This window comes from Leptosomus discolor, chromosome 1 (assembly GCF_034619465.1).
Source record: "Leptosomus discolor isolate bLepDis1 chromosome 1, bLepDis1.hap2, whole genome shotgun sequence".
Taxonomy (NCBI): Eukaryota; Metazoa; Chordata; class Aves; order Leptosomiformes; family Leptosomidae; genus Leptosomus; species Leptosomus discolor.
In genome coordinates this window covers 19,425,138-19,451,754 of record NC_141391.1, presented here as the reverse complement: position 1 = coordinate 19,451,754, position 26,617 = coordinate 19,425,138, and the positions used below count along the sequence as shown (strand labels likewise).

Below are 26,617 nucleotides of genomic sequence, written 5' to 3'. Positions count from 1 at the left end.
CTGCAGCTACTTTTAGCCTTGCTGGCAGCAGCAAGAAGAAACTGAGCAAGTACTTTGAAGGGATTTCTCCACAGTGCCTAAAGAATTGTTTTTTATTGTAGCTACTTTTTCTTCATCCTTTGTCCACCAAAACCTTTTTCTTAGCAATTGGATTAAAAACATGTAATAAAATCAGACAAAAACCAGCTTCAAACATCTTTTCATATGCTTTTTATGTATCTTCAGTAGGGATTTTGAATTTGTAGCACCAACTGAAAGCAAGAGGGCTGCAAAATCCATCCCTTAAAAGCATCAACGAATCCAAATTTCATTCCCGTGTCATGTAGAACTCCTCCCTGTCTCCCACATGCCTCAAGGAAAAAAAAAAAAACAAAAAAAACAAAAAACAAACCACAAACACAAAACCCCAAACAAAACCTCCCAAAATCAACAGCCTTTGACAAACTACTTGCTATGTCAACTCTTGGAGCATTACTAGACATTTTTAGGTTAGACTGTCAACAGTTTCTAAATAGCATCTATATTATATGGACATTTGTTCAAAAACCTTTTGCCCCCACCTTGAACAGCCCCACCCTTTCCCACTGACTTGCAGAGCCTGTCGGCAGATGCGCTGCACTGACTGTTAGGTGAACAATGCAGGAGGAACTGAGGAAGGGGTAGCCACGTCCACGGAAACTGCCACTCCAACGTAAGGAAACACTTTGGAACATCCCCCTTTCTCCTTCACCTTCCAGGGTTATGCACAGTGACTGAAACTAAACAGAGCTACACAAAGTCCCAAGCGCTGACAGTGACACACCTGATGCTCGGCCAGTACTTCTGCATTTCAGGTGGTCACACTCAGCAAAATGAGGTATCACGTATTTCAGAGGTGGAGGTACCAAGTCTGTTCAAAACCCAGACTTGTTAACATCCCATCAATACTGTTTGCGAACAGATAGGCAACTACTCTAAATCAAACCAGAAATGAACATTTGTATGTCGTGTTGCTGTTCTAGTTTTACATAGATTAATGTGACATTCCACAAAATTGAAATAGTGTGCTTTGTTACCTGCTCATTTGGCATATCAAATATGAAAGTTTTAAACTTTCAAGAACCAAAAATTAAAAACTGGTTATTTAACTTTATATTAAAAGGTCACAGTTCCTAAAAGGATACTTAACACAGCTGCACCATTTTGATGGTGAGCACTCAAATACATTAAGAACTTTTATCCACAATAGTTCTGCTAATAATATAGGCACATAGTGGTATGTAAACTACATGTGGCAACCAGAACAGCAAAGGCACAATCTGGATTTCTTTTTTTCTTTTCTCCACCCCTCCCCCTTTTTTTTTTTTTTTAAACTTTTCAAGATGTTGATTAATTTACAAAGAAAAATATCCTATACTTCACATAGAAGTATGACATTTATATTTTATATCACAGGACCATTACAGAACTACTGTCTGATAAAATGGGTCATTTAAATAAAAATTAAAAAAAAAAAAAAGATAGCAGCTCTTTGCACTGAGGAACTGAATTTTAAAGGACAATACACGTTCTCATCTGTCAGGCTGAGAACATCTGAAATCCCCTGGGTGTATCTTCATGTCTACAAAAAGCACTGCCTGCACACTTAAGGTAGTTACAAGCTTTCTGGTTTGCTATTTTTGGCTTGTATGTTTCCCCATACGTCACTTGACTGAGAACTCAAAAATTAAGATGTCTGTAGGACTATCAGTTGCTTCTCTAACACAAAGTAGTTTTAAAACACTGATACAACTCGGAATCCCACTGCGATCCTCTACGAACCGACCCTAGGTCGGATGCCTTTGTCCATACCGGCAGACCCAACTGTGTGTCCAAAGGGATCACTCTAAGCACACCTGCTTTCTCAGCGGGAGACAGCAGCAGGAACAGTTTCAAACCAGAACACAGCCCTCAGCAATTCAAAGTTACATCTAATGCAGTGACTTCCAAGTGTAATCTCTACCCACAGCTCCAAGAATATGACAATTCTGCATTTTACATAGAAACATTACAGTTAAAGAGTAAGTAGAAAATTTTAGTTTACAAATGGAAAAGATCTTTCTATTAAAAAAGAAATTTCACGTAGTTACCTTAAATAGTTCTTATATGCACCATTCCACATTGTGGAAAAGCTGAAATATGCAGTCTGGACTCCACAAGTTAACGAAAAACAGAATTACATGTATTGGCACAAATACTTACATCTACATCTGTACAAAGTAAAAAAAGCCGATAACCCTGTCCCACCAGCGCAGCGTGTTCAGCTGCTCTCCAACACACTGTCCTGTGCGACTGCCAACGAGCCACAGCGAGATGGGACTTAGCCTGAAGAGAGTGGTGCCAAAAAAGTTCCAAACTGCTTTGTCAGTCTCTGAACAAAGGAATCAGAAGTATATCCAAAAAAGTGTCAGTCCCACTGAACACACGGCAGCTGTGAGGTCACTGCAGCTGCACTCTGTACGCTCCAATTAGCAGCTTTACCTGTAAAAGCAGACAAAGGTTTCACATAAAGATCGCTCAGGCGGAACTACTGTGTTAAGCACTGCTCATCTCCGAGCAGCCTGAGAGAAGGCACACAACTGACAGGGACTGAAAAAGGGGAAAAAAGGAACTTATAATCTGCTGTTAATAAAATCAGCTTCTAGGGGCCCTACTGAAATACAATCGGCTTGTACAGGGACTCAAGTAGAATCCTACTGCACGAGGTGGCGGTTGAACAAGTTAAACCAAATCTGAACTAGACACAGACATACACTTCCATCTGAGTACGAGTTCAACTTTTTTGTTCCCTTTTAAAACCAAGAAGTGCACAGTACAACATTTGAGAGTGTAAGTTTTAAATCTGAAGATCCAGAAAATTTACTGGTGTGTCTTCCAAGAACAAAAAAAACGCCACCAGAACAGGATCTGTTACTCATCCTACAGCATGCAGTGGGACTAATGCCCAAAGCACCTGGAAAATACAACAGACTACACAGACTATTTAAAAGCAGACTGTGTATCCTAGTAAGTACTTCCAAGTCCTCCTAAACACACAAGCAAGAACATCTGTATACAAAAAACTGACGCTCCACGTACCGGTCAGTCATTAAATTCACAACATAGATGGGGAAAACGTTTAGCTGTAACTTTACTTTATCCTGGTGCATGAACTATTTTCTGACTGCAGCATAAAACCATTTAATTATGACAGAAGTAACACCCTTGGCAACGTTCCTAAGTTCTGGCAATGTCAGGGGATGGAACTGTAACTGATGGGAACCGCAATGAGAAGATGGTGGGAAGTCCTTAGTTTTACATTTGCAACATTTGCAACATACGAGTAGAAGCATTTAGACTATGGAAGAGTTCTTGCACAACAGATTAACGTCCACATTTAATTTTGACAACATTTTGTACCTTGGCAGTAGGAGCTTCTGCCAACCGTATAAAAAGCTTGTTAAGGCCTGCAGTAGGGCTGAAGGAATAAATAAAGTGACTATCCTAGAAGGAAAAAGAAAATGGACAAAGTTAACAGCAGGATACATCTGAAAAAGTGCTATGCGAGTGGACTAACAGAACACGACATTCTCACTACGCATTTGATGAAACAAAGTTGTATAAACTGCAAAGAACCTTTGCTGCAACCACAGACAAAACAAGAGGACTTGAAAATTGTGCAAAGTGATGCATTTAATAGGTTAAAATAAAAAAAATAAAAATTAATCTCTAGAAATATGAAGTAGGTTGTTAAAACAAATATTGAAGAACTTACTTGGGTGAAGCTTTTGAGAGGCTAGGTGAATTTGGGAAGTGAAACAGCTTTAAATTCAGAATTCTCACCTGCCTGCTCAAACCCTCAGTTCTGAAGTCACAGAATCACAGAAGGGTTGAGGTTGGAGGGGACCTCTCAAGGCCATCTGGTCCAACCCCCTGCTCAAGCAGCACCACCTAGAAGCAAGCTGTCCAGCACTACATTCCTGCCTTTTAAATCACATTTTTATGGAGTCTGTTACACACAAGGTTTGTACTTCTCTCCATATAAAAAGAATAATTAAGTTTCATTTGAAAAAAACCTACAAACTAACTCAAAATCTGATCATGATTAATGAAATGCTTCATCACAATACTCCAAATTAAGGCACTAAGACATCCCAGGCTGCTCCTATAAAGCAGTTTTACAATCAGTTACATGAAAAGATTTACCAAAAATACAGGGAGCTGGAATTTGTCATTTAAAACCACAGCTTGTACACTGCATGGTCCACAGAGCCGAGCAATGACTTCTTTACCGAAAAAATTTGCATGGAAAACAAAGAGAAGAATTCCAGATCCTGAAAAGGAAGACAATTCAGTCACATGAATTTGAAATGAGATCCATCATTTAGAACAACTGCATACACTGAACCTTTGAAGACAGGTACAAATATATATAAAAATATTATAAAGTATATATTAAATCCCAATGGATTATCGAAGTAACCTGCAGAAACCCAACCTCCCAAGCCAGAGGATCCCAGGACAGAACACAACAGACTTGGTCACCAAGTCTGGCAGCAGAAATAGTTTTATGTGGCTGTTAGAAAGGAAATCAAAACGTACACAGCAATAATCCTCCGTATTGTTCACCTCTGTGGTTTTAGGTTTACCTACAGAGAGTTGCAGGATTCAACGTGGTTTGGATTGTCTGTTCCCTTGGTAAGGACAAGTGAGCCCCGTCAACTGCAGATCTTTATGAACCACACTGAAATTCAGTAAGCAACAACCTCCAATACCCACAAATGCCTCATTTTAATACCGAACTTATATAAGGTCTCTTAATTCTCTAAAGGACACCTATAATCAAGAACTGGAAGACTTACAGCTCTAACAACCAGAAAAATCGAGCAGACACAGCCACTTTAAATCCTAGTTTAAGTAGTATTTCAGTCACAATAATGTATTATTTCGAAAAAAATCAGTATCAGTAGATACTTCCCTGATACACTCAAAAGGTGAATAAAACTAACTCAACTAAGCCAAGCATTGGAGATTAGTATTTGGATTCCTGAAAGGATGAAGACTCATTCCCTAGTATCTTGGGAATTTGATTTCCAGCTTTTTCAAAGGGTCTGTGCGCAAAACTGAGTGGAACGACGCTGGCTTCTTTTTTGTAGTATTTCTAGACTGCATTTCTATCATGACGGTGCTGCGACTGTAAGCCAAGACTCCAGTGTGTTAGGTGCTGTCTGCAAAACAAGATGATCCACTACGAGATTTTTAAGTATGCTCTTAGATGAAGATTTTTCAAAATCATTAATTCTAAGGTAAACCACTCCTTTCCTATAATACCTGTCACTTAGCTAACGTCACCCTCACAACACTAATATAACCCATGAACACAAGAAGGCAGCTGTGTATCTAAGGAAAAAAACCCAAACAACTCAAAAAAATACACACAAACCCCACCCACAATGCATCAAAAACCCACAGCTCTCCCTATGCTCCATAATCAGAGCATCCTTAAAGTACGGCAATATGTCACACAAAAATAATGGTGCATAGCAGAGACTTTAAGACATACTTAAAAGGCAGTTTCTTAACACACTGTTCTACCTTTTTTTTAAAAAAAAAAAAAAAACAACAACAACAAACCCACCACCACCAACCACCCCCTACCTTCTGGCACATTTTGTGGGGGGTTATAGTTAAAATCCGTAGAGAAGTCTGGCCCTTCACAGAGACGATGACACGCAATTGGGAAGACTGGCTCCAGCAAAGCAAGACGAGCTTCAAAATAATCCCTGATGGTATCTTCTGCTACTCTCGAGAGCCTAAAAGACCAAACAAGTGAGGCCAGTGCTCCACACAGTAAAATTACTTTACCAGACACAGACTTGGTGACAGCTGATGCAAAAAAGGATCCAGACCATCTTGCTGGATTCCTGATTTTCAGCAGTGAACACCTCCATCACTAGCATTTATGCACAGACGAACCCCAGGTCCCAATAATTTGTTAATAAAACATTTTATTGGTGATCTGTTTGCGAAATTCATCTTCAGGTCCACAAAAATAAAAACCTGAGACAAATGGACTGCAGCAGATTAAAAAAATTCCAACTAGCCATGTATTTTGAAGGCTCTTTACGTAGAAAGATATCCCCGAAATACCGGTATGTAGCTAGTGGCTAGACAGAAATCAGTGTGGCTGATTTACCAACCTGACTGCAATTACAACGTAAAAACAAACAAGTCGCTGTACAAATTTTACTGACAATACTATTGGAAAAAGGCAGTTCCCAGTTAAACTCTGCTAAGAATGCAGTGAAAAAGGAGCAACACTACCATTAAATAGCCAAGATGGAGTGGGATTTTTTGGGTCAGGGAGGGGGAAAAGGTTTAAGTTAAGTAAGCAGCCTAGCCTTCAAATAGAGACACGTTAACCAACAGTATTAGGCACCTTTACAAGCAGGTTACTAAGCAAACCTCTTCAGAAAGCTGTTTGGACACAAAGGGGTTTTAAACGCTTTTGCAAGGCAAAGGTCCCAACTCCCTCAGCTCCGTACCTCTTTCAGCTGTTATTCAGAGCACGCTTCCCCGCCACACTAGCTGAGATTCTGCACAATTTAAAACTGAAGTGTTTGATTGGAAAGAAACCACAGGAACTGCCATATGACAGCAAGGCTTGAAGCCCATCTAGCCTAGTTTCCAGATGCCAGACAAAGCTGTATGAAATATGGGAAATTAAACAGTTGTCTTTTTTTGGTACACTGTCCTAGTTTCCAGCAATCTGATTTAGAGGTTTCCAAAACTGGAGACTGCAGCCAAATCGCACCTCTCCTTAGATCTACTTAATCCCTTCTAAAATCCAACGCATTTGTGCCCACAGCATTCTGCAATGAGATCCATAATTCAGTTTTTCTGTGCAAAAATATTCCTCCATTGCAAACCTATCACTAAATCACTTAACAGGATAGCGTGCAGAACCTGCCTTAAGGCTTTGGGTTGTTTTCTGTTGTTACTGTCTTCTGATTTTATTTTCAATTTTGACCTTTTAATCTGTCCCAAGGTGACATGCATCACCTCCCTCAGTCTATCCTCACAGAAGCTACTCCTTACGTCTGATCATCTTTACTTTTCCTTTTTGCTCCATCTGTTTTTGAAACCAGGTAACTGGAATGGCATGTGCTATTTAAGGCGTTCGGAAACCATGGATTTACATTTTATTTTCAGATACTACCTTATCTTCCTTTTTGACTGACAAGAAGCACTGAACTGGTATTTTCAGGTAATGAGTCCAGAAGTTTCCTCAACTAGCAAGAGCTGTATATATCCCGGTATAATTCACATTGCTACGGTCATAGCCCATGGACATCACTTTGCATTTATCAACATTTAATTTCAACTGCCATTTCGCTGGTAAAACCACACGTTCAAGATCTTCCAAAACTCGTTTTTCAGATTAGCCTGAACTAAAGGTGGCAGATTTTAAATAGGGAACAAACTGGAAAAGACATCAAACAGCAAATGAGTGACGAAGTCCCAATACACTGAACAGCAGCTACCGGATTACTTTTATCAGCATGCTTGCTGTTGCCTTCAAAACCTTGACTCACAAGTCATGATTTCCTTCCCTGGGGATGAATCAGCAGACTCCATTTATCCACTTTAACTGCCCCTGCTCACTTTAACAAGTTTTCTATATTTGAAATATTATTATTCATTTTTATGCTTTTAGCACTTTTTTTTTTTTCCACTTAGCCTGCTATAAGAAAACATTCCTTATAGCTTCTGTCTGCTCAGGAGTTCAATGCAGTGATCTACAATACCTCAGACAAGCTTTGTGTGTGCATGCATATGGTATCACAATATTTTCCTCCTGGTAAGAAACTGGATCAGAACATGTTAGTTCAGCAAAAATGAGTAGCGCTACTGATGCACCCCTGGGGTCAATACTGGGTCTGGTCCTGTTCAAATCTTCATTAATGACCTGGATGATGGGGCAGCGTACCCTCAGCAAGTTTGCAAATGACGCCAAACTGGGAGGAGTGGCTGATACACCAGGGGGTTGTGCTGCCACCCAGCGGGACCTCAATAGGCTGGGGAAATGGGCCAACAGGAACCTCATGAAGTTCAACAGAGAGAAGTGCAGAGTCCCGCACCTGGGGAGAAACAACCCCAGGCAGCAGGACATGCCGGGGGCCACCCAGCTGGAAAGCAGCTTGGCAGAAAAGGACCTGGTGGACACCAGGCTGAACACGAGCCAGCAATGTGTCCTTGCTGCAAAGGCAGTGGATAGCATCCTAAGCTGCACCAGGCAGAGCGTTGCCAGCGGGCCGAGGGAGGGGATCCTTCCCCTCTACTCAGCACCGGTGAGGCCACACCTGGAGTGCCGTGTCCAGTTGTGGGCTCCTCACCACAAGAGAAGCATGGACATACTGGAGAGAGTCCAACAAAGGGCCACAAAGATGATGAAGGGACTGGAGCATCTGACACACAAGGAAAGGCTGAGAGAGCTGGGACTGTTCAGCCTGGAGACGAGGAGGCTCAGAGGGATCCTATCAACGTGTATACATCAATAAACACCTGAAGTGAGGGGGCAAAGAGGGCGGCACCAGGCTCTTTTCAGTGGTGCCCAGTGACTGGAGAAGGGGCTACAGGCACAAACTGAAACACAGGAGGTTCCCCCTGAGCATCAGGCAATACATTTTTGCTGTGAGGGTGACTGAGCACTGGCAGAGGTTGCCCAGAGAGGTTATGAGGTCTCCATCACTGGAGATATTCAAAAGCAGTCTGGACAGGGTCCTAGGTAACCAGCTCCAGGTGGCCCTGCTTGAGCAGGGCATTGGACAAGATGACCTCAAGAGCTCCCTTTCAACCTCAACTATTCTGTGTTGCTGTGTTTCTGTAATTTCATAACTGAGTTCCTTTAGAGTTCGCAGGCAAATACAACCTTGCCCTGGAAATGTATTTATTTGTGTTTCACTAGTGCGCAACAGAACATTTTTTACCTGACATTTCACTTTGCAAACGTTCCACAAATTTCTCTCCTTTACAGAAGGGCTCCCTAACCTCCACTGTGACCACCATGGCAATGATCATATGGAAGTGTTTGCTTATAGATCTTTCTTTTTAGACTCAGTATGCTTAAATTTCGTATTTAATAAGGTTCTAAAGGAAAGAGCACCAGTAACTATCTAAAATAGCATAAGAACATTGGTAACACTACAACACATATCAGTGACCATTACAAGGCAGTTTCTGTCAAGACAGATTTAGGATGTTAGCTCTTGGGAAACACAACAAATGAGACACAGAAAACAGCCAGGGCCTTCTAAACACTAAAACAGAACGGAATGAGCTTGGACTACAAACTACTTGACAGATTTGTTTTATATTACATAGACAAATCATTAGGATAAAATCATCATAAAAGAGTAAAAGAATCTTGCACTCAGACAGTGTTCTTCCAGCACTAACTATGCATTCATGGCAAAATCTCACCTGCTGCAGAAGCTCCAAGACCCTCCTTGAGTCTTCCCCAAGTTTAGAGATTGTTGGTTACGATTCTCTGCCCTGATACATTAACTATCAGTGTTCCTCCAAAACTGTATTTAAAGAGCTTGCTCCTTCTCTTTGTCTCCATTTAGCATCCACATTCATCAACTCTGTGTATTTTTACGTGACCATATTACGCGAACGCTTCACACACCACACACACTGCAGTGCTCCTCAGTCATTCTGTTGTGCAATGAAGATTTTTATTTCCATCATTTTCTGACATGAAAGCTTTACTCTGGCACTCTCGGCTCACAGCTGATGTCTAAGAGTCCAACACCACCCTATCTGCACTGACTTTTATGGTGGTTTTGTTTGGTGTTCTTCTGTTTATTTCTAATTTTTTAACACTTTTTAGCAAGGTATTCTATTTGACACGCCCTAATAAGAGTTTACATTCAACTTTCCAGTGCTTATACACTTTCTCGTTTTTCCTGATTGCTGTATTTGTATTCTAATGAATCTTTCACTTCTAGTAACTCCCTTTTCCTCCTTTCCATTTTTTTACTCAGTGTCTAAGCAAGTCTTTGCTAATTCTGCAGCTCACATCATTTTCATTTCAACCACAAGATTTATTAGCTTTCTGCCCAAATCAGATCGGTTTTCTTTCCTGAACTCTCCCCCTCTTCCCCTTGACTTAAACCAAAATTATGACATGCCCAGTATTGCAAACTTCACCAGAACAAACTTCAAAGTACAGTTTACTCACGTTTCCAAATGACTCTTGAGCTGCTCGTACACCAGTACATTATTACATTGCTTCGCAAAATGCAGCGCGCTGTTCTGATGCTTTGACAGAATGTTGCAGTCTGCTCCGCTTTCAATCATCAGCCGCACTATATCCGAATTCCCTCTTTTACAAGCCTGTGCAGAAAGTGAGAAGGATGGAAGGATAGACAACAGTGACAAATCTCCCCTCAGAACAGACCATAACATTGCAGTAAGCAGAACAGCAGAAATTAATTAAAACTCTGAATTGTTACAACGCAGAAAACAAGTCTAGGTATTTACTTTGCGAATGCTAACACAACCCAACACTCAGGACCACACTCCACAAATATTTTATGTTTACCCAGGCAACACTACACACCTGATCCCACAGAAGCAGCACACAGGATTATCAAGTGGACTTAATTAGGGGAAAAAAAAATAGATAAAACAAACTCAAAAGTTCTGTGAAAAGATCTAATCTGCTGGAGTTCAGTAACCATAAACTTACTTGCAATTGTTTGTTTACCTGAATAAACAGGCTCCTGCAGAAGTATTCAGAATGACTGAAGTAACACTTCCAAGCATCTGTTTCTAGGAAACTCAGTTCAAACGGTACTTCAGGTGTGCAGTAAATTAACAGAATTTGGCCCAAATTTTTATTTAGCTATGGCAGACAGTCACTGTTAGCAACTGCCCAAGTGTCCAAGGCTGTTCAATGTTACCTACAGCAAGAATTTCAGGGCACTGACAAAGCACATGGAAGTCTAAAGAAAGCTTTACTCTGAAGAATGTAAACACACGCTCTTGGTCGCTTGTTTTCAAACATTTCACTCATACAAATTAGGGCAAAGCTCAAGAGATACAAATGTCTATCTTTATGAGGCCCTACAGAAGTTAACTTCTGAAGTTTGTCTCAGCTCTGAACTTTCACCCGTGCTTTCAATCCATAATCTCCCACAAACAAACAAACTCACCTGCCCCCTGCAAACAAAAAATCCACAAAAAAACCCCCCGACAAAAATCACACACCACCTCAGAGAAAGGAATTAAGTGCCAAGACTTCCCCCCCGCCTTTAAAAAGTATGATCCAACTCCTGAGGTTAAGTAAGAGTGACCTGATAAATGCATTTATATGTTTATCCACACATGGCTAAACTTGTTCCAGTCAGTTACGGAACTGAAGAACCTACTCTTTGTACCTGCACAGCAAAACGAATATCCAGAATATGTCACTGCAGGCTGCCAATCAAAGTACGTACAGCTGTGCATCAAATACTAATAAACCCTTTAAAAACAAAGAAGTCAAACCCGAGGTTCATGGAGGTAGCCAAATTATGAAGAGATTTTGGACTGATAGTGGCTGAGGAAACCACAAATGTGTCATCATTTTCTTTACAGAAAATGTGAATTCCCCACACTTGTTAAGCCTAGCAAGAGAGAGAGGAGAAACAATACCACGCTGTCTTGGAAAGAAAAGCTTTTGTAATCTCTTCTGCAAAGAAATTGGCTTAAACAGCCTACATATAAATATAGCAGGTTTATCAGGAACAGGAACTTTGTGAAATTATTTGATATAAACAAAAACAGTATTAAGAGGAGCACAGACTGTTGTAATGGGAAAATTCTAAGACCCTTAAAACAACATTTTTTTTTTTTGTGATGGTGGGGCATAAAGGTGCAGAACAGGCAGTGGGAAGGAGACTGCAAACCCATTATTTTGTTTCTAGTCTGCAATGAAATAACACAAGTCAATCACAGCAACACCCAAGTGCAAGATTCTCCTTTCTAGAATTTTTCACTTCCTGCTAACAACCAGATTATCTCAGTTTTAAGACCACATCTGCATTTCTTTGAGCTAAACAATGGAAGAGGATGATGAGCCACATTTAGCACTGTATGCTAATGGCATCTGCATTTTATATTACTATAAACAACTAAATCAACTCTATAACTATGCTTCTATGTTTTATTAGTTTGCCAAAAGTATTTACTATTAAACCGCGTCAGGACAAACATTGACTTTACCTTCATTAAAGCAGTTTCACCGCTGCTCTGCTGCATGTTCACATATGCCCCAGCTTCCAGAAGTATAGCTACTGTTGTTAGAAAATTCTGAAGAAAAAGACATAACCACAAGACAACTAAGTAGAAAATATACCACTTTTGTTTCAGAATATAAAGTGACATTTATTTAAAATCCATCAGTAAAACCCAAAGCATGAGGCATGACACAGCATCACAGAACGGTAGGGGTTGGAAGGGACCTCTGGACATCATCTAGTCCAACCCCCCTGCCAAAACAGGTTCACCCACAGCAGGCTGCACAGGACTGCATCCAGGTAGGTTCTTAATATCTCCAGAGACTCCACAACCTCCCTGGGCAGCCTGTTCCAGGGCTCTGTCACCCTCAAAGTAAAGAATTTTTTCCTCATGTTCAGGTGGAACTCCCAGTGCTCCAGTTTGTGCCCGTTGCCCCTTGTCCTGTCGCTGGGCATCACTGAAAAGAGCCTGGCCCCATCCTCTTGACACCTGCCCTTTAGGTATTTATAAGTGTTGATAAGGTCCCCTCTCAGTCTTCTCTTCTCCAGGCTAAACAGCCCCAGGTCTCTCAGCCTCTCCTCATAGGAGAGATGCTCCAGTCCCCTCATCATCTCAGTAGCCCTCCACTGGACTCTCTCCAGTAGCTCCTTGTCTCTTTTGAACTGGTGAGCCTAGAACTGGACACAGTACTCCCAATGTGGCCTCATCAGGGCAGAGTGAAGCGGGAGGAGAACCTCCCTCAACCTGCTGGCCACACTTGTCTTAGTGTACCCCTGGATACCACTGGCCTTCTTGGCCACAAGGGCACATTGCTGGCTCATGGTCAATTTGCTGTTCACCAGGACTCCCAGGTCCTTCTCTGCAGAGCTACTTTCCAGCAGGTCGACCCCCAGCCTGGACTGGTGCATGGGATTATTCCTCCCCAGGTGCTGGACCCTACACTTGCCCTTACTGAACCTCATAAGGTTCCTCTCCGCCCAGCTCTCCAGCCTGCCCAGGTCTCACACCATAAGGCTGTGCTTCCATTCAGCATCAGCCACTCCTCACAGCTTTGTGTCATTGGCAAAGGTACTTGCTGAGGGTGCGCTCTGTCCCTTCATCCAGGTTATTGATGAATATGTTGAACAAGACGGGACCCAGTACTGACCCCTGGGGAACACCGCTGGCCACAGGCCTCCAACTAGACTCAGCACCACTGATCACAACTCTGAGCTCTGTCCTTCAGCCAGAAGTATCTACTGTACATGGGAAAACACATGAACCAGCTTGAACAAAAAGAGTGCAACCATGAAACATCCTCTAACTTACTAGTCTAGCTGGTCTTTGTTTGAAAAGAGCTTGCCACCATCTCCCAACTCTCAAATAGTAAACCCTACTTAATCAGAGGTTTGCTTTCAAAGTGTCCTAAGACTGGATCCTGTGTAGCCAGAGATCATAAAAAGCAATTCTAACACAAGAACTTCCGCCTCCATGACAGAGATATCCTTTGCCCCCACTTCCCCTCTAGGTAGCACTATGATATTCTCTACCCAGGGTAGGCTTTGTGACCAGGATTTGTGTACACTACAGTAACCACAGCTGTTGAAATTATGCAGTTAAGGTCACTCTGCTATATCCCTCTAACTACGTTTTAGGCTTCATCCAAGTGAAAAAAAATTGTGTGCCATTTTTAAACATAAGTGAAAGAGCCAACCACCACAAATATGACAATAACCAAGCCAACCTTTTCAGCTGCATGTATCAATGCAGTTGTTCCATTTTTCTGTCTACCATTAACTTTAGCTCCTTTCCTGATTAGGACTCGGAGAAGGTCATCATGCCCACCAGCAGCAGCAAGCATTACCAGGGTCATGCCACTCGAGTCCTGAAACAAGAATCATTGCCAGTTTAAAAAAAAAAAAAAACAACAACAAAAACCCCACAACTTAAGACAAATGAAAGCTGCAAGACAAAAATTGCAAGTATGTCAACAGGTTTCACAAAGATTCCCCTCCCTGGCAGAAGAATTCACACATACACAGCTGCCAGATAGCGACAAACTATCACCTCCCACTTCTCTTGTCCACAGGCTTCACGCTCTGAGCTCCATAATCTGCAAAACCCATAACATTCCGAAGACCAGGAAGGAAGAAAAAAAACAAACAGAATGAGCCAGGAAAAAAGGCAGCAAGGCACTTGAGGGTGCAGAAGACAGCAAGAGAGTGGAAAAAGAATCTGCAGCCACTGGAGGAAAACCACAAAAGCTCAAGTGAGCTGCTACCACAATGCTGCTGTTGGATTTTATTAGAGTGAAAGTATGAAGAGACTTCTGTGAGTGGCCAGTCTCCTCGCTCATTCTTGCATCTTCCATCAGACACTACAACTCAAAGAACACATGCTTGCCTCAGTATTTCATTTGGCATCTTTTCTACAACACTACAGAAGTCTCAACATATGTATAGTTCTCAAAATATTACATGAACTACACAAGATCACCAGTGAAAATACTGGTATCAGAGATTTTAATCCCCAAAAATGGAACTATAGTACTATTTAACAGGAAATTAGATCCTTGAAAGAAAAACCACTAAGAACACCGCTGATGAAGACCTGGCAGAAAACTAATTATTCATGGAGTAAAGTGGTCCCAGTCTGTCAAACAGATCATTCAATTTTATTTTTTTTCGCATGTATAGATTTTTCTACATAGTTCAGCCACTTCATTCCTTATACCATGTAAAGTTCTACATTTAATATCCAGTTAAATCCAGGGGGCAAATTTGTAGCAAATCCAGCTACTGGGATGCTTCTACCAAACTTTAATTCTATCAAACTCCTTTTTCCTTTGGAAGAATCAGATAACAAACACTGAATGCTCAAATTTGTACTCCCTTTCTCACCTTGTGCCTTTTTTTTTTCCCCAAGGTGAGACAGAAGTCTGCTGCTACCAAAAGGGGAAAACTTTTCAAACAATCCAAATTTGTACTCTTCCCTCCCGCCTCTCTCCAACAGTTCTATTGCAGAAAAATTACCTCTTGATCCAGATTATATTGCTCATTTGATGAGAGCGCCATCTTTACTGTCATATAATCACCACTTTTAACAGCATCCCTCAGGAGAGCTAGAAAATAAATTCAATGCAGTTACAAGATATTTCACTGTGAAACACCAGCTAAGAAATGTCCCTTCCTCCCAGCAACTACTCACTACTTGATATTGGTTCTGTTGACACATGATTCTCATCTTCTCCATCAAGATGCTTCTGAAAGTCTTCTAGTGTCAGCCATTCTAACTGCATGTCCATACCCAAACTCAAGACTTGTTGCTTGCCATCTGTCATGTATTTGATTTTACGGAAGAAAAAATGTAAAATAAGTAATAACTAACTTATAAATTTCCAAACCATTCATTGCTTGCCATTGCTTCAACGATCAGCAGCTTAATGTACTACTACTTTTCATTCAAATAGACTCTGGAAGTCAGCGTGGAATGGTTCCAAACAATGAAGGCTATGTTACAAACAGACATAAAATGCTTTTACCTGAAAAATACTGTTTATCTGTTGTAACAAATTAGGCTGAACTGACAAGAGATGGTGAACACTCCATTACGTTAATAGAAACACTCTGGAACCACACTGAAAAGTTATCAGTGAGTTTCAAAAGAAAACATCATTTCAGCCTCCTGCGGAGACAAGAACTGGAGCGCTAAAAGATGCAAGCAGGAATGAAGAAAATATTTAACTGCCAGTGCTCAACTTTCCCCTGCATTTGTTTCTACTGCTCACCAGAGTTCTCCATTTGACACACATCCACTACTTCTCGATCACCTTCTGCAGCAATGTAAGTCCATGTGTCTGTTTCATCTCTTACGTTCCTCCTTTCCTTGTACACCTTGCTGTCTTTTGATTTTAATTCTTCTATGAATTTATATTCTAGCGAAGATTCTTCTCTTTTGCAGTTATTCTCAGAATATTCACTTTTTTCTTCTGAAGCTACATTAAACAAGTCAAATGCACTTTTGATGTCCTTAAAGCCTAGAATATTAAGACAGTTACCAAGAGTGACTACTTGAGCCACTAAAGACTATTACATAACAAAACTTAAGAGAGTGACTAGAGTCCATTTAGAAATGGTCTGTTCTCTTTCTAGAAGTTACTCGCTGCTGAAGCATAGGAGAGCAAGCTTAACAACGTAAGCCAAAAATTGGGGACAGCTAGTTCACCTCCAGCTACCCTGGCAAGTCCAAGTCCATTTCAAGAAATCTAGTTTAGAATTATGCATCAATCACTACTTTGAATATATGGTTCAGTATCTGTGATGAACAGATGAAGGACATGTGCTGTATGAGGAACAATAATTAGCCATTCTCTTTGTTACTACTTTTATTAGCACTGTAAGCATCCATGCTACTTTCAGTGAAAGGTTTCTCTAGCAACAGCTATTTGAAGCATCGTAGCTCCTCCTACATACATTTATGATTATCAAAGGTGGAGTTACCTAATTTTCCTCGGTTCACCCTCACCACAATCGTGAGAGAATTTATCCTGAATAAAATCATTCAGAATTTTACTGAGATCAAGAGTGGCAACATTAATACTCCATTATATTATTAAGAACAGAAATACAGCCTAGATATTGTTCTTCATGCATCAAATCATCCATTTCTGGTGATATTTTAAGGGTTGTATAATATAACTCATTATTGCAGCTAAAGCAAGAGGCAAGAAGTTTGTCTGATGGGAACCTCTACTAGTCTTTCTAAACATAGAAAGTATGTATTCATAGTATCATCAGAACACTTCTGGAAATAGCCAATAGTTGGATGAATTCCTCTAAAAAAAAATTATTACTGTTACATGCCACAGAAGCACAGCAGACAATATTAAATGAAAAAGGGCAAAATCTTGACTTGTCTATGAAAACTTTAAGAGATTTCTATACACTTCCAGGCTTCATACATGAAAGTACATACAGCATTCCCATGAAGCATATATTAACAGAGCCATTAAACAGCAGACTTCTGCTTCCTAAAATAAAAGGAAGAAATTCTTGTTTCTGGTATGTGTTACAAAACTATACAATATCCACTCTTGTAAAAATAAGAGAATGTCCTGAAGGGTCTTTCCCTTCTCTCTTTTAAGCACTTAGCACTTACTTTTTAGGCCCTTTTGCTCTTTTCTGCTCTTTTCTTCTTTCTCAGGCTCCTTTTTTTGAGATTTTTCTTTTGTTTCAGTTTTCTTTACTTCTTTCTCCTGATACCGAGAACAAAGATCAAATGAATGTAGTAGAGAAAAAAAAAAATAGAAAATAAACTCCTTTCACCACTCCAATGGTGAATACTACTGAAACCTGTAACATAACAGACCTGTGGACATTCCTAAGAGAATAATTTAACAAGCAAGTGAAAAGTTAAGTCTGTGAAGGCTTCTTCCATAAAAGAAGAGGTGTCACTTCCAAAAATAAAACAACTTCAATTCAGATTTTTACTGCATCCCAGCCACGTGAGGTGCTTTATGGCATGAGGTGCAGGTATGCTAAAACCAGCATTTTGAAGGAAATTCAAAATGACAAACTTTTCATTTGTTCCAAATACTGAACCTGAATAGAATGTAAATATTTCAAAATATTTAACACCTTTGTAGCACCATATTCAAAGCAGTTATGACAGCACTGGCTTGAACCTTAACAGAGAAAACTTGACATTTTTGTACAGAAGGTTCCGAATTTTCCAATTTACACATACAGAACGTTATGGCAACAGTCATTTGTCAAAAACAGGCAGCGAGGAAAATCCACCCAAGCCCACCATGTGCACGCAGAAGATTTGAGTTTAACAACACCCAGTATTACAGAATAAATTTATGGTAGATGTAGACAATCAAATTTGCCGAAACAGAATTCAACTGCCTCCACCAATGGTTGCCTTTCTTCTCCTGTAATCCCCTCTCTCCATTCAGCCAAGCAAATTACAAACTGCAGAGAGGTGGGACAAGGCTCCTCGGCATGGCTTTGTATCAGCCCCAACACTAACCTGGTACGTGGAATAGCAGTGGCTTTCTGAAAAACTGCCCCAAAAGAAGATCTCACAAGAACTATAGACTGAATTTATCATTAAATGCTACCATTTCTTTGACGTAGGAAAAACGTCAATTAAAATAATTTGGTGTATCATGTGTTAGCAGAACTAAGGCATTTGTCTTTTTTCACCCCGCCTTCCCCTCTCCAAAACGTCAGCTTTTCATCACTGACGTGTCTCCCATGAATGCTACAGCCTTGAACTATAAGAAAATACTTGAGTAATAAAGGGCCATACCATTTCAGTTAAGTAACTTTTTGAAACTGGGCTACGCCTCACAGCAATTGCTTAACCTTGTTTCCAAGAGCTTTCACCACTAAGCTCCTGCAAAAACACTATTTTGTGTAGTTCTGCTCTGAGATTATGCCATGTAATTCTCTACCCCAAAAGCCAACTTCCTTATGTTTAAAGGCGGTTACTCCATACATACAACCTTAAGCAGAGGACCACAGCTGAACCTACAGAACAAACTTGGCACCACTGAATTATTGCCTCAGAAGAAGTAGGATATAATCCAGTAAGTATCGAGGTGTTTTGGCGGCAATCCTGTTACAAATCAGAAAGGCGTTTCTCTGAGCAAAGTTTTATGAACTGCAAACTGTATTAGAACAGTCTGAAGCAGCTGAAAGAAATTACGTTCTCAGAAATATTCCAGAAATATTGGGGGGGGGTTCCATTACTTTTTTCTTCTTTTACCTTTACTATGCTGCTTTTCTTAAAACACTACTCTATTAAATAAGAAAAAATAAATATTCCAGTTATTTGCTTAGCTCATTTCTTAGAACAGGTACAGCACTCGTAATTCATATGAAACCGTGTCACGAAGAAGTATTTGCTACAAGCACCCCAGGAATTCTCACAAGACAAGCCAGCTGCACAATCACCTGTGAGACTTGGGTTTAGAAGTGATTCCAGCATTCCAATTCTCAGGCAGGTGCTAGCGCATGTAAGGTATAACAGAGCAGCTGGCTTTTGAGAGAGATCAAGTGTGTGTTTTAGCGCAAAGGTGCACTTCATTGTGCTGTGTTGGATGGACAGTTGCTCAAGACTGAGTGTCTTACTACACAAGTACAAAGAATTCAAACTGAGGCAACTGTTGAAGGTGGAGGGAACAAAGCTACAACTACTGTTTGGGAGGAACACAAAATTTCATTCTAAGTAAGTACACATAACAAACAGGAGAAATTTGTACTTTCACATTTAAAGACACCCTTCTCTCCCTAAGTGTCCCCTCCTTTATAGCGTTCAGAAATTTTTCAGTCTCTCCTATACATGGTGAGGTGGGCCTTTCTGCAGCTTCAACCAGCTCATTAACTTTCCAATTTGTATTTTTCTCTTTGGCATCATGAGCAGTAGCCTTTTGAGACACCTGTACCTCAAAGATGTTGGATTTAATCCCCAGCCTCCAGCCCAATGCCTTAACACTGCTTACCTCCCCAGCTGAATCACTGGACTTGCGCCCTCTCTCATCAGTACTCAATTTCAAACTTTTCTGCACTGGTGAAGGAGCAGGTGACGTTTTCTCCAACTCTCCTGGTACCATTTTTACCTTTTCTTGACCTTTTTGCTTTTTGTGCATGCTCTTCTTCTCCAAATAGGAATCCTGAGTTTCCACTTTTCTATCTTCCTCTTTATAATCTTCAGCTTTCTGAATTTTTTTCTTCTTTCTTTTAACCTTAACATCAATACTATCATCTTCATTACTTGCTGATCCATCAAGATGCCTATCAGCAATGGAATCTTTTTCAGCAATTTCTTGTTCCAATCCCTCTTCTCCACTTACTACCTTCTGCTTCTCATCTTTACTTTCAGAATTTAAGTCTGAATTTTCATTATCAGTTCCTTGAGAAAATACATCGTCTAGAGTAGTTGATTCTGAGTCAAAATTAACATCTCCATGCTTCTCCTTCCGTGATTTTTTACTTTCTTTAGAATCTTCTTTAGATTTTATTTTTAAGTCTTTAACTTCTCCCTTCTTCTTCTTGATTTCTTTAGTATCTTCTTTCCTTTGCTTCTTTGGGTCCTTTGAATCCTCCTTTGTTTCCGAAGTCCTTTTTTTTGGTTTTGAATCTAAAACCAAAGTATCGGAGGAATTTTCACATTCTGTTCTGGGTTTTTCTTTGAGTTTTGCAGACTTAGACTTTTTCTTCTTCAGGTCATCTGGATTTCTATCCTCTCCATCTTTTGACTTCTTCTTTTTCTTCCTTGGTGAAATATCACCTTTTGTTTCACTTTGCCAGTCACTGTCAGAGTCTGCTTCAAACACATCATCATTTAAAGACAGTTTCTAAAAGGTAGGGAAAAAAAGAAAAGATTTCTTTCCCCATTAAACTGTATCACTTTGGTGTAAAGTACACAAAAATGGTAGTGCTGGTGCTTGGGAAAAGTAAATTTTTAAACACCTTAATAATTTTATCACTGCAAACATAATTCCTCATTGCCAAATCAAAAAATTTGTAAATATAATTCTAGCTCATTTACCTAAATTACGTTACTAATCGTTGGATGAGAATTAATACATAAACAAGTCAAGCAAACCAATCGGACATCCACCAACCAGATTCCAGACCAGAACTCAATCTGAACTATTTTACATTAAAAACAATTAACCTTATTTTGTAAAATTTACCTGTAGGTTTCCCTGAAGTAGTTTTCAAAAAAATATTCTTAAGCTTCATTTTCAAACTGACCGAGCAGTTAAAAAAGAAAAGAAAAAGCCCTATGCTGCCTTCTTGCAATTAATTTTTCTGTATTCCTATCTTACCAAATTTAATGGTCAACATGCAAAAATTCATCAATCTGCTTCACAAAGCAACAGGGCGAATTGAGCAGCACCCAGCTTCACTGACAAGATAATATGCACGTGGTAGGGAAAGGGAGTTACTTATGTTGTCAAAACCAAACTAAACTGACCATACATCACTTATTTAGTCCCACTAAAAACTGAAATACTTAGATGGATTTCGAGTCTACAAGCACACTTGTCAATCAACAAAAAAAAATCCCTAACCAGAGAGCAGTAACAATATACAGTTTCACATGAAATAAAACATTTTTAGATTTAAGAGATACTTTAAGTCTTCTTAATTCCTATCCCAAATGTCTTCCCTTCTCCCTCCTCCTCTTAGCAGAGCCTAGACAGGGAATACGTCTTCAGCATAAGATACTGGAAGGTGAAACACACCTGTATGTCTTTTTTAAGAGGTCTGGGCTTATTGTCCACAATTTTTTTTCGGAATTCGAGCAGCACTTCTTTGCAGTCTTCCAAATGAACCTCTGGTTCCCAGGTATCATCATCAGAGGTATATCCTTTCCACCGTACTTTGTAGAGAATTTTACCCTGTAAGGAAAAAAAACAATGTTTAATGCAACACAGCATAGTATTGCATCACCTACTCAATTCTTGGGGATCTCAGTGGATGTATCATTTTGTGCATACAGAAATGAATATAATGAGAGTTCAACCCAATGTTGACATTAAGAATTCCCAGAATTATTTCCATCTGCATCACATACTGAACTGAGTAGTTTGTAAAGTGTTTCAGTAGTTGCAGAGGTTTTATCCAAAATATTTGTAATATCTAAAATTTGTTCAGAACCACAGCCACAATGTACAAATCAAAGTCACGGCCATTTTACTGAAATGGGATTTTCTGACAAGTTTTTTTAAAACTTTTTTTTTAAAAGTTTTAGTATTTATTCTATAAAAATTTCCAGCTTGAATCCCTATTCTTGGCTGAAGAAGTTGATATAAAATCTGAAGATTCACGATGCATTAACACCATTCACCCAGTTTTATATTGGAATTTATAACTTACGTTAGATTTGTAATCAATGCCACTTTTGAGAAACTGAAATACCAACAATTAGAGGGAAAAAAAAACACCCACCAATAAGATCAAGTTAAACCTAGACAAAATCTGAGTGCGTGCGTCTCAGTGGAGAGTTAGTTACAAAGATTTGGTTAAAGATTACACATGAAAGCCCTAGACCAACTGTTTCAAGTATTTAACTTCACCATAGGGTGAAATTGCACCTTTTAGTCTCTATCCTGTTTTTTCACTAGATTAGAAAGTTTTTTTATCATTTAAAAAAAAAAAAAAAGCAGCTTTCCACCAAATTATCTCTTGCTTTTCTCCTAAATAAATTAAGTAGTCTGAATCCTTATGTTTCTCAAGATGGACTCCTCTTCTTGCTGAGAAGCAAGGCTTATTAGCTCGGACTTGGCTAGTATATCCAGACAAGTGGCAACTCAGGGCCTCCTGCATGAAGCTTAACTGAAAAGGAGACACATCCCATGAAATCAATGCAGTCACCTTTATTGATTAAACCTGCAGCCTCTTTAAACAAAAGCTAGCGCCAAATTAAGAAAACCCACTGTCATACAAAAAAGCGAATACTGAATACAAGGCAACACAGCCATTCCTGAAATTATTTTCTAAAAAAGAAAAAGCTATTAGGAAACCTACTAAGGAAAGCACCTATGGAGAAGGAAAATAATAGTATCTCTTTCTTTCAAAACACAGATTGATAATGCTCTGAAAGATCCTATGCTTCTAACCAAGCCTGGAGAAGGAAAGCTTCAAAAGAACTGTCATTTGACACAATTAAGCGTATTTATATCCATAAATGTACGTTTTTGCCATTAACGTTTGACCAAGTGTGTGTATATATATATATGCCATTAAACTTTAGCAATCAACTCTACACACAATCTTCTGTATTTTGCTTCACAGACATATCAATAAATATCCTATATTCAGATACATCAGTGTAATACTTCTCTTATAATTGAGCTTAACCACACACTCTTGATTCAGGAACTGGTTTTCAAAATCATGTTCACCTGCCTCTCTTTCTTAGAATGGGGTTACTCGTGAAATAAATGGCTAGTAACTTTCTTATTACAGTCACAGAATAATTTAGGTTATTTAGAAATCTGCCCAGTCAGTGTATCTATTCAGATTTCCCTGTGCTCCAGCTTGTGTCCACTGCCCGTCCCATCCATCCTTTCACTCTGCACCTCTGAGAAGGATCCGATCCTGTCCTCTCTAGATCCTCCCACTAAATAGATATAGATAACACTGTGATCACCCCTGATTCTTCTGTTCTTACGGCAGAGCAAACCCAGCTCTCAGCCTCCTGTGCTCCAGCTCCCTAAACCATTTTCATAACCATTCACTCCAGTATGCCCATGTCTCTTCTCTCCTGGGGAGCTCAGAACCTGACACAGTACTCTGGATGCATCTCAGCAGTGCTGGGAAGAGAGGAAGAAGCATCTCCCTTGACCTGCTGGCTACACTTGGATGCTGTCGGCCTTCTTCGCTGCAAGAACTGCTGACTCATGTTCAACTTACTTGTCTGTGGGGACTCCAAGCTCCTTTCTCACAAATCTGCTTGCTAGCTGGCTGGCCTCTCACCTGTCCGCTTGTACAGTGCTATGCCATTTCAGGTGCAGGACTTCAGTCAGCTGGCAGAGTTACTTACTGTTACACTGTTGTTACTCAAGTACAGAATGAGTTAGAATTCAAAGGTAAGACTATTTGTCTGTTGAATGACTACATCCAGTACACGAAGAGTGATACAAAAATCCAGCTAAGTGAAAAGATACCAGATACCAAAGATAAATACGCTGCCTTTCACTCGCCTGTCAACATTACTGGACTCAACATTGTTATTTCTTTCCTCTGCATCACTGACAAATAACAGAATACCTCCAAGCATTTTTATACTGCTGTAGCTTCTACAAACACTAGTGATGGGCTAGAACCAACTCCTATGGAAAGGGACATCATCATGTCATTAAAGAGCAGAGGTATGGTTACCCATTTCCACTGAGGAATGCCATGATTTGCATTGGAGCCTATTGTTTTAGTACAATTGTAGTGCAGCATGAAAGGCTGAGAGGAAACATTTCCAAATTTTTATTGCTTGTTCTCTTAAGTAGTACGTGTCAACGTTTCACTTATGAGCAGGTCTTAACTCCCCAGCCAAATCCCATCCCCGAAGTGCTGCGTCTCATGCTACCACTACTACCAGCTTCAACAACATCAGGACTGTGAATGAAAAGAGCTTCTCTGTGCAGTGCTCTCCAGCTCTCCTGCTTCTGCAACTGTGACACAGGAACACACTGACTGGCCTTATGCTGTGCCGGGCAGTGCCTGACTTGGTGGATCTGCTCAGACTTCGCAGACTTGGGAATCTGCAAGTTGGGAACCACTAGGCTAAAGCAGGCTACTACATAAATATACTCCACCAAATGAAACACACGGCTTTTTCCAGCCATTTTGGAAGTCAGGACTGGGCGCGAGTATCCATCTTACCCTGTATTTCTGAAGCACCGGAGGACAGTCCCCACTGAAAAGCAAGGGAAAGGGGACTTGATGCAACCGGAGCCCCTGCTACAAACCTACAACCAACACATACCGGGTAAGGCACAGGCACACAGTACAGCTAACTGCGCTGACCCAGCCTGGAAACCTCAACTGTGTACAGCTCAGACCCTGCTGCAGAATGGGGCACTTGGAGGCAGTGCACAGAAAGAGGGGGGTAACACACCTTTAGCAGCACATGCCAATGACATTTTGAAGAGATGGTACCTGATGTATTCTGGTACTCTTTAGAAGGGTCTGGAATGGTATGACTCCCTCCCCCTGCCAGCGTACAGATTTTATGTTGGGCAAGGAAAAAGAAAAAAGGAGTCCTCTTGTTTTCAAGACTGACTTACTATTTTGACCAACTCTTCAAAGCTATAAATACTGCATTACTTTGAAAGCATAACATTCTTAAATGCCACCAAGATATTTCAGCCAAGATACAACCTAATCACGATAGCATTTAAGAAATTCTTGATCTGAAGGTTCTCCAACCTAAGGGTTTAAAAATCCTTATGTTTTACACTAAACAGGCAGAATTCTACACTACCATGTACCTGACTGAAGCCTAAAATAAAACCCATAAATCAGTTAAAATATTTTCAGACACAAAATCATGAAAAAAAAAAAAAAAAGCTGTGTTAATTATTTTTTGTATTTGAGGTTTAGGAAATTTTAGAACTTCAACCAGTCTAGGCTGCTTTGAAAGGAAAAAGAGGAGGTATAGTATTTCTGTCTAAACAAAGCAAAGATCACTACAGCTAGCTAATTTAATTAGAAGAAGTTTCTCTTATTTTAAGAGGTCTTTACATATTTTATAAGCCAGTAACCATAATCTCACTAAACACACCTTGAAACCACCTCCAAGTTCTCCATTATATTCGATCCTTTCCATTTCTGCACTCAAACACTTCATATCAAAACACTACTACAGTTGGGCCGTAAGAGCAAAGAATAGTTTAACAATGCGGACCAAAAAAACTTGGTAAGATACTCCAGATTTAGTCTTTAGTCAAAGCTGTAAGCCACAAAAAGGCTCCCTGCAAAATGATGCACAACGTGTTTTAAGTTACAGTTATAACGGTATTATTATGTCTGCAGGGTTCTCGCCCAAGTATAAAGGAACCGTGCAGGAAAACCTGCCCGAGCAGGAGCCCCTGCAGCCTGCACAGCCTCCTCGCACGGAACGCGAGGGAAGAGCGCGCCCAGGCCCACCCTGTGCCAGCGCACGGCTCCCGACCGCTCCCAGCTCCCGAGCACCTCCTCGGGGGGCAGGGCGAAACCGGGGAGCAGGGCGAAACCCGACCCCCGGGCAGCTGCCGGCCCCAGCCAGGGGTCGGCCGGGCTGCCCGCCAGCCCCGCCGCGGCAGCCTCCCTCAAGGACCCGCTGCCGCCGCCCCGCCCGGGAGGCCACGCCGCAGCCCCCGGAGAGCGGACAGGCGGCGGCGGCGCCGCGCACTCACCCCCTCGGTCTTCACGTCAAGGATCTTCTCCACCTCGAACACGTCCTCCTCCTCCTCCTCCTCGCTCTCGCCGCCACCGCCGCCGGCCTCCCCGCCGGCAGCGGCTGCTGCTACTGCTACCGTCGCCGCCGCGCCCGCCGGCTTGTCAGCCCCGCCACCGTCTTCCTCCCCGTCCTCCTCATCCTCCGCCGCGGCCGCCGTCTCCTCCTCTTCCTCCGCCCCCTCCAGCCTGGCCGCCGCCGCCTCAGCCCCGCTCCCTGCCGCCACCGCCGCCATTTTGGGCCGAATTTCAAACGACAACGGTGAAATGCGGCTGCGACATCCACCGCCGGGCGAGGAGGGAGCGAGACGGTACCCGCAGCCAATCGGCGCCCCGCCAGTCCATGACGCACAGGGGCGGGGCCCCCAGCCCGGAGGCCGATGGGCGGCGGCGGCAGC

The 26,617-nt window shown here is 41.1% G+C and overlaps 1 protein-coding gene across 1 annotated transcript; it reads right to left on the bottom strand.

Annotated features, from left to right (window-relative positions):
- Window positions 1–823: 823 nt before the first annotated feature.
- Window positions 824–26,455, bottom strand: MPHOSPH8 (M-phase phosphoprotein 8). The gene is made up of 14 exons (XM_086475399.1): window positions 26,180–26,455; window positions 21,527–21,682; window positions 19,775–20,629; window positions 17,422–17,518; window positions 16,052–16,300; window positions 15,472–15,597; window positions 15,297–15,385; window positions 14,009–14,149; window positions 12,271–12,357; window positions 10,244–10,398; window positions 5,656–5,810; window positions 4,204–4,331; window positions 3,418–3,501; window positions 824–2,499 (listed from the first exon to the last, which is right to left on the bottom strand). Exons 1-14 carry the CDS (start codon window positions 26,453–26,455, stop codon window positions 2,458–2,460), a joined length of 2,640 nt encoding a protein of 879 aa, XP_086331525.1. The 3' UTR covers window positions 824–2,457.
- Window positions 26,456–26,617: the final 162 nt, after the last annotated feature.